We start from the raw sequence: 11993 nt of genomic DNA, 5'->3' as shown, positions 1-11993 counted from the left end.
TCTTTCCCCCTCCTCTTCTTCCCTCACATTTCCATCACTGGTGATATTTACATTGGAACTCTTCCCAGGACTTTCAGAACCCAGCATTGGAAAACAACACAAAAGAAGAGATAGGTGTACTTTGAAGAGGTAGAGTTGGCAAGTCTGCACTCTTGGTTTTAAAATATGTTACAAAGCAGCAAGTATCAAAACGGAATACATTTGTGCTCAAATCTCAACTGAGGCTCCGTCAGCGGGAAGACACAGTCCTTCCCCCGTGAGGCGCAGGCCCTGGGGCGGGCTAAGAGCACACTCTCAAAGACAGGCCAGGGATGAAATCCCTACTAGTTACCAGCTCTGTGGTCTCCGGCAAGTTACTTAATGAGTCTCGTTTCCTCCTTTGTAAAGTGGGAATAATGACAAGCCCCACCTCAGGGGACTGTTTTGAGTGTAACTGAGAAAATGCATGGCGTTGTCAGCTGGCTACCCCATAGCAGTGCCCCCTTTTGGCTAATGGAGTCCCGACTCTGCTCTCAGAGCAGCGTGCCCTGGCCCAGTGCATGAACCACGACTAGTTTAAGCCAATCCCAGCAGTGCCTGTCCACTCCCCAGTTCCTTGGCTGCCGACGACAGCAATGACCCGCTTATGGCCAATGACATGTAAAGGAAGTCTGAGGAGGCTTCCCGAATAAAATACAGAGGATGAGGCCGTCGATTCCCTGCCACCTGCCCGTGAAGAGCTGTGCTGCCCGGAGCTGCAGCGGCCGTTCTGTGGCCACGAGGCATCCAGCTCAGGGATGTAAATAAAGCCTGTGTCCTGAGGATGGCCCAGGGGAGGGAGGGTGGCAGAGGAGGCATCGCTGAGCTGCGGGACAGCCTGAGTGACCTCTATCCGACTTGTTCTGAGACAGGACTTGAAAAGCTGTCCTTCAAAGCAGCTGGGAGATGGGCTGTCTGCTCGCTTCAGCTGACGGCAATCTTAGCACCACGCGTCCTTAGCCCACGGTAAGTGCTCCATGAATGCTGGCTGCGACCTTACGGAGAAGTCACGGCGCATTCCACATTCATCCACGTGCGCCGTGTAGGCAGAGGGCAAGGAGAAGGACGAGCATAAATGCTGTGGGTCCTCCACTCGCCTTGACACTCAGTGGGTCAACCTGCTGTCGTCCCCGCCCCTCTCTCAGGACCTCGGGGTGTGAAGATGGCCTTGGATGTGGGCGCCACTGGAGGAACCCAGGCTGCCCCAGGCCCGGCAGGAAAGCCAGCGGTCTGGGACCAGCGACAGTGAGGGCAGCTGGCTCCCCACGCCTTCCTGGAGGCTCTCGAAGGTAACTTCCTCCTCTTCATGCTCTGGCTTTGGAGCGGTGGGAGGAACACACCTGGCGTGTGTTTGAGTCAGACCGGCCGGAGTCACCCCAGCTGCCTGGGAGCTGGGCGGAAGCCAGCAGACCGAGGGGCTACCCTGCCCCCCAGCTTTCCCAGAGAGAACAAAGAAAGGAAAAGGGAGAAACACAGCTCACTTCGAACCTCAGTGATTAATTACAGTCTTAATTTATGAACGGCTGACTGTTCCCTACAGCAGGTCCTCCTGTGCCTTCGTGCCACATCCCAGCCCGGAGTTAATGCCGGCTCTGAGGCGAAACCTCTCAGGAGCTGGCCGAACCCGCCATTAAAAGTCAGGGAAGGCGGGGAGGGTCTGGGACTGTGATCCAGGGCACGTTCCAATCAGGATGCATCCCATCTAGGGTCCTGCCCCAGAGGCTTCCTGATTAGCGCTGGGTCATACACACTCCCAGTTGGGTTTTTTGTTTGCTTGTTTTTAATATTTTTATTGTTGAGAGAGAGAGAGGAAGGGAGAGGGAGAGAGAGAAACATCAAAGTGAGAACGAAACATCCATCAGCTGCCTCCTGCACGCCCCCTACCTGGGATTGGGCCCTAAACCTGGTCATGTGCCCTGACCGGGGATCAAACCAGCACGGGAGGACGCCCCGCCAACTGAGCCACACTGGCCAGGGCTGGCTGTTTTGTTGTTGTTTTAATTTTTTGTTAATCCTCACCTGAAGAGAGAATGGAAGGGAGAGGGAGAGACAGAGAGAGAGAAACATCAATCTGAGAGAGACACATCAATTGGTTGCCTCCAGCACACACCCTGACCAGGGCCAGAGCCAGGGCCGGGATTGAGCCTGCAACCGAGGTGCGTGCCCTTGACCGAAACCAAACCCGGGACCCTTCAGTCCGCAGGCCGACTCTCTGTGCACTGAGCCAGGCCGGGTAGGGCGTTTGTTGTCTTGTTAAACAGGAAGTGGTGTGGTGTGGAGGTTAAAAGTGCAGGCTGATGAACTGCTGCCTTGGGGAGCTGTGGGGAAGGAGGCGGGGGCTGTGCCCCTCACCCTATAAGTGACAGTACAGCGGAACCCCGGCATCTGACCTGGAAACAGCCCCTGAGCTACCACCTCCTGCCTCCCCCTTGCACAGATGGACACAAAGCCCAGAGGAGGGGGGCATCCCCGAGATGAAACGCACCCGAGAGGAGCGAGGAGCGAAACGCGAGTACTGACGAAACGGAGTATTGTCCCAGAGAAGATCAGCGAGGGCAAATGAAAACGATGCCTGCTTGTGTGATGACATTTTCTTCCATAAATGCCAAGAGGATGGCTACAGAGGGGAACACGTGGGAGGGGCATGCTGTCGGCAGTAGCCACACGCTGTCTCGCATCTGGCTGTGTGGGGACCGGGCACCAGCTGGCCCGGTGCCCCCAGGTGCACATGTGGCGGGAAAGTAGAGAATCTCCCTGGCAAGAGAAACACAAATGCATATGGTGTGAGGGTTTCCATACAGGCCTATTAAACTAACAAAAATCAGGTGTGATCAGGGCCGGGCGGAAGCAGGTGCATTGCTGGGCTATTGGATGTGCTCATTAGACCTGGCCTTGTCTTTCTGGAAAGAGTAGCTCCAGGCAGCATGGCCTGTGCTCTTTGATCTGATGGCTCTAAACCAGGGGTGGGCAAACTTTTTGACTCGAGGGCCACAATGGGTTCTTAAACTGGACCGGAGGGCCGGAACAAAAGCATGGATGGAGTGTTTGTGTGAACTAATATAAATTCAAAGTAAACATCATTACATAAAAGGGTACGGTCTTTTTTTTCAATAGTTTTATTCATTTCAAACGGGCCCGATCCGGCCCGCGGGCCGTAGTTTGCCCTCAGCTGCTCTAAACTGATCAAATATGACCTCTTTCCACCTCTTTCCCGCCCCCCACCACACCCCCTGCCAGCCATCACCTGTCTATTTGCCGCCCAGGAAGAGCCCACCCCAGGCAGGCCGATGCTCTAGCCACTGAACCAAACCGACCAGGGCGGGAAGTGTTTCTGATCCTTATTCTTAGAAACAGGAAGTGGTAGTAGCTTCCTGAGGCCAAACCGACCTCATGCCCAAACTCTGAGAGGGCTCAGGGGTCCAGCCACTTCCAAAGGGCTGTGGCTACAACTCCATCGAGGAAGCCCAGCTAGGAAAGCCACAGCTTGCCTCTCCCCGCTTGTCATTGCGAAGCGAATCAGCACCCACTTAAAGGGGGGTGACCCTTAATAGGCCCCTAACAAGGGAGGACGGGCAGCGTGTCATCTGTGTTCGCCGCCCACCGAGTCTTTCTGATTCACACCTTCCAGGTGCGGATCTGTCCCAGGTGCCAACTCTGCCCACAGGCTGAGGCGTTCAGGTGCCAGTGTTCTCCAGGCGCTAGCATCTTGCTGGGGGGTGTGAGGGGCTTTAACTGAACAGCACAGGCCGTGCTTGGAACTCCTGGTGTCCCTGGCTCCTCGATCTGGGCACCCGTAGAGGCCAGAGTCTGGGGAAGGCTGAGGGCTGCCCCTAAGGCTCCTCCAAATGCCAGTTCAAAATGCAGTTCCTGCTGTTTCTCTACCGGCTTCTCTGGCTGGGAGCAGGGGGCAGAGCGCGAGAGCCCGGAGCCTGGGTGCTGCCCTTGGCCCTTGGTCCTGGCCCTGGCCCTGGCTCACTGGGTGACCTTGGGGAACCCTTGACTTCCCCAGGCCACCCCGTAGGCCTCTGGATCTGTGTCGGCAGATTCCTGGCTCCAAGGTGAGTCTCGGCCAAGCCGCAGCCTCCTCCTGGCCTGCACCGCCACCTCACCCGGCAGTTCCCATGGCGGCGGCCCCGGGTCTCTGTTTACTCGGCTGTGTGTGTGTGATTTTTCCACAACCGGCCACTGAGAACACAATGCCAGCTTCCCCCCAAGGAGGTGCTGCGGATCCCACACCGGAGGCCAAACAGCGGATGTGACTGCAGCGGGGGCAGGGGTGGGGCAGACGCCGACACCAGGCATCTCAGACCCCCGGGGCCCCGGGACCCAGGCCCGGCCTCCTGTGCGGGTGCAGAGAGCCAGGGCAGAATGGCTTTCCATCCCCAGGGACATGCAGGAAACCCTGGGCAAGGCCCCTCCCCTCGGAGAGGACTCCTGGCGGTGAGATGGGGCACACGCCAGCCTGGTGGCAGCCGTGAGGCTCCCAGCACCCACACCTGACAAGGGTTTGCCTGGGCTCCTCCCAGAGAGGCAGCCCCAGGGTCAAGGGTTAGGGAGTCCCTGTAGCAACTGCTTCCTGCTGCAGCCGGCCCGCGCCGGGCACACAGCCTGGCTCGCTCGGGTCAAACTGATAGCGTGGCCTTCGCCCTGGCCTCCTGTCCCAGCCAGGAGCAGGCCCGGTTAAAACACCGAGACACAAACCCTACTCCTCGTGAGTGTACGCACCAGCCTTGTAAAAAATCCAAGTATGGACATAACTAGGAAATAAGGGTCACTACACGGCCTGGGTACCTGCTCCTCGATTTTCCTAAGATGAGACATGAACTGATACTTGGCATGCGACCGGGGGCGGGTATATTATCGCGGCTAGAATCTAGCCCTTTGCATGACTTGACTCACATTCTTCCTGAGGGTTTCATCCTCTGACCGTCTATCGGGGGCCCAGAGGCTCAGACAGCCTAAGTGACTTACCCAAGGTCACGCACGGGTCTGGGGTAGATCCAGGAGCTGAATGAACCCTGACAGGTGGGTCCCCGACAGCTTGGCCACTGCACCGGCTGCCGGGAAATGCTGACTGCAGTGTGGAGGGGCGTAAACCTGATGGCGGGGAGGGGTCAGGGCCAATGGCTTTTCCAGGAGCTGAGAACAGTCAGCAAGGTGCTCACACCCTTGTCACCCTCTGCGGATCCTTCTCCAGGGCCAGCCAGGCGGGGTGAGTGAGGAGCCCTCCGCTCCAGCCCACCCCCTGCCTCCTGTCTCCGCCTCACCCCAGCCCCAGGCTCTGGGCCCTGGGCTCAGCTGACCTGCCCCTTGGTCAGGGTGGGCTCCCCCTCCCGCAGCAGCTGGCCCACCCTGGCCCCCTCATTCAGTGCCCTCCCCCTTCCCCAACTCCTCCCCCTCTTGCTTTGTCCTCCTGTCCTGTCATACTGTTCCTTTCTCTTAGTCTGTCCCCTGTCCTCTCAGACCCCAACCATCCTGGCTACACTGGGCCTGGCATTGAGCAGACCCGTCTTTTCTAAGCTGCTGTGTGTGCCCTCTTCAAGGTTCCCGGGGAAACCGGGAGGCACGCACCCGAGGGTCTGTGTGTCTGACAACTGGCTCCCCACGTGCAGGCGAGCAGAGTTGAACCCTGGCCTCATACCACTTACAAAGTGAACTGTGAGGAGACAACAGAGACATCTTCATAACCTTGAACTTGACCACAGTTTCTTAGATATGACAGTATAAGCAGAAACCACAAAAGAAAACCTACATTGGATTTCACCAAAATGACAAACTTTTGTGCATCAAAGAAACAATTAAGGGAGTGAGAGGACGCCTGACAGAACGGGGGAAGCGATTCCCAAATCATATATCTGATGAGGGCCCCGCATCCAACTCACGGGACACACAGGAGGAGAACGAGCCTTTGGTGTTCACACGGACGGCTAGAGAACGAAAAATCCACAGGAAGTGTAAGCTGCCAGAGACAATAAGGATTTGGAACCTGAAGTCCAGCCTTTGGGGGATGTGAGTCCAGCTTCTCGCCCTCCTGTGCGGGGATCGTGTGGCAGTTTCCCAAACCTGCGGGCTTTGCCGGACGGACCCAGAGGGCCGGCCGGCGGGGAGACCACGGGCCAGGCCAGCCTCCGGGAGGAAGCCTGGACCTCGCGGGGCTGTGGACGAGGAGACAGAGGCTGCCCTCACCACCGTGTCTCTGGGCCTCGCACAGCACCCAGCTCCTCGTTAGGCCTCTTTTGGTGGCAAATGACAAAAACCCATCTCAGAGTGGCTGTGCACACATGGGAAACTCCGGGCTTACGGGACTGGCCAGTCCAGGCGAGCTGGCCTCAGGTGGGCTGTTCCAGGAGACAAGCCGTCCGTCACCGCAAAAGTCCTGGGACAGTTTCGCTGGGATGACTGGGGTCGCATGCCCACCCCTGGACCAATCACGTGGCAAGGAAACAGAAGGCTCTGATTGGCCAGGCCTGGGTCACAGGCCTCGTCCTGCTGGGTGAGCCACAGGGAGAGAAAACCCCCCAAGAGAGGAGGGGAAACGCCCCAGCAGAGTCTCGGGCTGCAGTGCTCATGAAACACACAGGCCCGGGCGCTTGGCTCTGGGTAGAGGGGCCTGAGGCCTGACCGGGGCAGCAGGGGGCGGTGTGGGGCTCCGTGTCCCGGGAGTGCAGTGACACAGGCCCAGGGCGCTGCTCAGGGTCAGGGCTCTGTGAGAAAAGGGCAGCTCCTCTTTGTTCCAAATTCCCAGTGCCTCTCAGGCAACCTGGAAAAACACAATTCCCCAAGCAGGAAACCGCGCATATTCCAGCCCGGAGCCCAGAAAGCCAAGCCCTGGGACACATTTAAAAACAAAACTTGAAAAAGCAAACTCTCACAATAGAACTTAAAAAAAAAAAAAAAAACACCACCCTTTCCCCCCTTTTTTTATTATATGGTACCACACTTTTATTGTAGAAAATTTTCAAAATTCAGATAAGCAAAAAGACATAAAATTTCCCATAATCTCACCACCAATGGTGACCCATGTTAAGATTTTACTGCAAGTTTTGTCAGACTTTCCTCTATAGGTAACTAATATTATTTTTCACCCTGGCCGGGGAACTCAGTTGGCTAGAACATTGTCCTGATAAGTCAAGGTTTCGAGTTCAATCCCAGGTCAGGGCCAATGCAAGAATCAACCAATAAATGCATCAATAAGTGGAACAACAAACCGGTTTAAAAATGGCTAAAAATATGTTTTTCTTATATAAACAGGACTATTGACATTATTTATACCTTTTTCCACTTAGTAATATATTGTGAACATTTTTACATGTTAATGAAGATACATGCACAGTTTTATTTAAAGCAACTACATAGCATTTCATTTTATTTAATACATTTTCTAATGTGGATGTTTTCAGGGTCTTCAGTGTCATAAAAGACACATCTGAGCACGTTAGCCAATTATTTCTGGACTAGAGGCCTGGTGCATGAAATTGTGCACTTGAGGGGGGTGTCCCTCAGCCTGGCCTCTCGCAGTCCAGGACCCCTAGGGGGATGTCCGCCTGCTGGCTTAGGCCTGCTCCCCATGGGCCTAAGCCAGCAGTAGGACATCCCTCTTGCAGTCCGGGACCCCTCATTCCTTACTGCCCACCTGCTCGCTGTTCCTTAGTGCTTGTTGCTCCTGCCACTGCCACTGTGCTCACCAGCCATGAGCCCAGCTTTTGGCTGAGCAGGGCTCTCCCAGTGGGAGCGCACTGACACCAGGGAACAGCACTTGCATTGAGGGTCTGCCCCTTGGTGGTCAGTGCACATGATGGCGACTGGTCGTTCTGGTCATTCCATCGTAATGGTTACTTAGGCTTTTATTATATAGACTAGAGGCCCGGTGCACGAATTTGTGCATGGGTGGGGTCTGGCCGGCCCACCCTGATCGGGGCTGATAGGGCAGGGCTGGTCAGGGAGAGGGGCTGTGGGTGGTTGACTGGCTGGCCCCGCCCCCTGGTTGAACTCCTGGTCGAGGGGACAATTTGCATATTAGCCTTTTATTATATAGGATGAGTCTCTAGAAGGGGAACATTGGGTGCTAAAGGTTTGCTCCTTTAAAGCTCTGACCTGTTGCCAAGGCCACTCGGGACAGAGGAGACTCCGGCTGGCTCTCTCCCAGCACTGCGGGCCTGGTGTTCACACCCATCTGCATGCAGCTTTACCCATTTTGCCAGTCTGGTAAGTGAACATTTGCATCTTTTTTTTCTTTTTTGCATTTCTTTGATTACTCGTGCAGATGAGCATTTATCATTTGCTTATTGGTCATTTTGTATTTTTTTCAGTTTTGTATTTTTGTCAGTTTCAGATTCTTGGCCATTTTTCTATTGGTGGGTTGATCTTTATCTTATTGATTTGTAAGGGCTCCTTATAGATTATGAAAACAACCCTTTGTTGTATATGCTGTGGCTATTTTTCCAGCTTATCATTGTTCTGTATGTCTATCTTTAGGCCAGTATCACACTGTCCTGAAATTCTGTTGCTTTATACTAAGCTCTGAAATTGAGAGTGGGAGTTCTCCAGCATTGTTCTTTTTTTTTTTTTTAATATATTTTATTGATTTTTTACAGAGAGGAAGGGAGAGAGATAGAGAGTCAGAAACATCGATGAGAGAGAAACATCGATCAGCTGCCTCCCGCACATCCCCCACTGGGGATGTCCCCGCAACCAAGGTACATGCCCTTGACCGGAATCGAACCCGGGACCCTTCAGTCCGCAGGCTGACGCTCTATCCACTGAGCCAAACCGGTTTTGGCGCGTTGTTCTTTTTCAGATTGTTTCGCTATTCAGGGTCCGTGTGATCCCATGTGAATTTTAGAATCGGTGCACCAATTCTTCAAAGAAGTGGTGTGGGAATCTGATAGGGATTGTACTAGATCAGCTCGGGGAGTATTGCATCTTAAGTCTTCTGATCTACAATTTCCATTTATTTAGAGCTTTAATTTATTTCAACAATGTTTAGTGGTTTCCACACTAAATTTTGCACTCCTTTTGTTAAATTTAGTTCTGAGCATTGTATTCTTTTGTGCTGTTGTTATTGGAATTGTTTTCTTATTTTCATTTTCAGATTGTTCTGTGCAAATGTAGAGAAATCCAATTGATTTTTGTACATTGGCCTTGCATCCTGCAACCTTTCTGAATTCATGTGGTAGCTCTCTCTGTTTTTCTATTCCCATATTACGCTTTGATTGATTGAATGGCCAACTGGATGACAGGACACTTAGCATATTAGGCTTTTATTATATAGGATTTTTAAATCTAAAGTGTTTCTAAAACAGCATAAAGTTGGATCTTGTTTTTATATAGTCTGATAATTTCTCCTTTGATTGCATTATTTGATCCATTTGCATTTAACATTATTTTTTATCTAGTTGAATTTATGTCTGATAATTTACTTTTTGTTTTCATATGTTTCATGTCTCCTTTGATCCTCTCTTCTCTTTCATTGCTTTCTTTTTCATTAAGTAGATATTTTTAATGTAGCATTTACATTTCTTTAATGATTTTTTTCACTATATATATTCTGCATTATTTCCTTCATTGTTGTTCTAGGGCTTACTACATCTATCTTAACTGAGAATCAGTTTCAGATTTATAATAACTTTAATGCCAGTGAAAAGTATAGAAACATTACTCCTATATAGCTGCCCATACCCTTTTGGTGGCATTATTGTTATATATATTGCATCTATAAATGTTACAAACCCAACAACAGATTGTCATAATTATTGCTTTACCTAATTTTATGACTTTTAAGGAAGCTGAGAGAAGAGGAGAGCAAGTATATATTTATAGCTTTTGTTATCTTAATCTTTTATTTATAATTTCTGGTTCTATTCATTTGTTTCTGTGGATTTGAGTTACCATCTGGAGTTATTTCCTTAGCCCAATACAGCTGTACTCCCACCCATCTCCTTTTCCTGTTATTGGTCAATATATAACATTTCTATATGAAATAGGCCCTACAATACATTATTACATATTGTTTCATATAATTGATTTTTAAGTGAGTTAAGAAAGGAGAAAAAGAATTCATCTGTATTGTCTTATGATTACATTATTACCTATACTAGTTCTCTTTGTCTTTTCATATGGATTCAAATTATTGTCCAGGGTCACTTGCTTTCAGCTGTTAATCTTACTGGGGTTCCCTTGTAAATGATGCATAATTTTTCTCTTGCTGCTTTTAAGATTCTCTCCTTGACTTTTAGCTTTTTTCTGTGATGTGTCTTTTGTCAGTCTCTTTGTATGCATACTACTTGGACTTCACTGAGCTTCCTGAATATGAGAGTTTTTAAAACTTGGGAAGTTTTCAGCCATTCTTTCTTTGAATATTTCCCCCCTTTCCCTCTCTTCTCTCCTTCTTCCCACTTCATATATGCAGGTAGGTGTCCCACAGTTCTCTGAGGTTCTCTTTATTTTCCTTTATTCTGTTTCTCTCTGTTCTTCAAACTGCACAGTCTCTATCTTCCAATACACTATTTCTTCAGCTATGTCAAATCTTCTACTGAGCCCCTTGAGTGAATTTTTCATTTCAGCTACTGTACTTACCCACTCCAGAATTTCCCCTTGCTTCTTTTAAAAGAAGTTCTATTTACTGATACTCTCTATATCTCGCTGCTCTTACCAAATTTCAATAGAGTTTCTCAAGTAAATGTTTCATCAATTGCTGCACATTCTTAAGACTCTGTCCAGAGAGTCTGAACGGTTGGGTTTATTAAACAGAGTTGCACCAGCCTCACCAGGGAGCGGGTCTGTGGAGCTCTTCCCGTCGTCACGCCAGGAGGAGTCCCACAGCCTCTTTATGGGACCCTCCGTGCTGGGGCTTGTGGTCTTTCTGTTTTTTGCTCTTACACACAAGCTGCAGTCGGTGTTGTGACACACATTGGTGCGCATGTCCTAAAGTTTCTGCAGGATCCGTTCTTGGGTGTGGAATTGCCGGGTTAAGGGTGGATGCGTTCAGCATTCGGGTAGATCCTGCCAAACTGTCCTCCGGAAAGTCCGGACCGGTGTGCACGCCCGCAACAATGCGCGAGAGATCTGCGCAGGGTAGAATTTTCTAGTTCCTGCCAATCTCATGGATAAAACCATTGCTTTGATTTCCATTTCAGTTGCAAGTGAGGTTGTGCATCTTTTCAGGTGTTCATTAGCCAGTTGTATTTTTTCCTGTGGGTTTATATTGATGTAAAGCAGTGATGGCGAACCTTTTGAGCTCGGCGTGTCAGCATTTTGAAAAACCCTAACTTAACTCTGGTGCCGTGTCACATATAGAAATTTTTTGATATTTGCAACCATAGTAAAACAGACTTATATTTTTGATATTGATTTTACATATTTAAATGCCATTTAACAAAGAAAAATCAACCAAAAAAATGAGTTCGCGTGTCACCTCTGACACGCGTGTCATAGGTTCGCCATCACTGATGTAAAGTGTGAGGTAGGAACTAAACTTTATTTTGTTTCTCAAATACAGTCCAAGAAGCTTCCCTCCCCTTTGCAACAGTCCTAACTTCTGCAGTCAAAGGTGTCCGTTCTTCTTCTACGGCTTCTATCTTTGCTATCACAATAACGGCCATGGTCCCTGTTGGGCAGAGGTCTTTATGCCTCGCTACCCACGGGCCTCCCTTGGTCAGGGCTCCACTCAAGTGCTTCTCGGAGGCTCCCCTTGTCTAAGGAGCAGCTCAGGCCAGCGGCCTCCACAGGACAGGAACGAGCTGGCTATTTACAGGAATGATGGTGGACCTGTTAGCCGTGTGAATGTCTAGAGCCCACATTCATCCACTTTGCTTTTTTTTTTTCTAATTCATTATTTTAGTATTTTGTACAAAATATATTTTATTGATTTTTTACAGAGAGGAAGGGAGAGGGATAGAAGGTTGAAAACATGAACCGGCGGCTCCTGCACACCTCCCACTTGGGGTTTGCCCGCAACCCAGGGACAAGCCCTTTGA

At 50.5% G+C, this 11993-nt stretch overlaps 1 protein-coding gene across 1 annotated transcript in view; it reads right to left on the bottom strand.

The window, feature by feature from the left end:
- Window positions 1–3633: 3633 nt before the first annotated feature.
- ZZEF1 (zinc finger, ZZ-type with EF-hand domain 1) overlaps window positions 3634–11993 on the bottom strand; it is a 120087-nt gene continuing 111727 nt past the window's right edge. Inside the window, 1 exon segment of the mRNA XM_006761500.1 lies at window positions 3634–3912. Within this exon segment, the coding sequence (XP_006761563.1) occupies window positions 3634–3912 (279 nt within the window).

Source organism: Myotis davidii, unplaced genomic scaffold (assembly GCF_000327345.1).
Source record: "Myotis davidii unplaced genomic scaffold, ASM32734v1 scaffold638, whole genome shotgun sequence".
NCBI classification, from domain to species: domain Eukaryota; kingdom Metazoa; phylum Chordata; class Mammalia; order Chiroptera; family Vespertilionidae; genus Myotis; species Myotis davidii.
The sequence above is the reverse complement of the archived record's forward strand: the minus strand, read 5'-3'. Positions and strand labels throughout refer to the sequence as shown.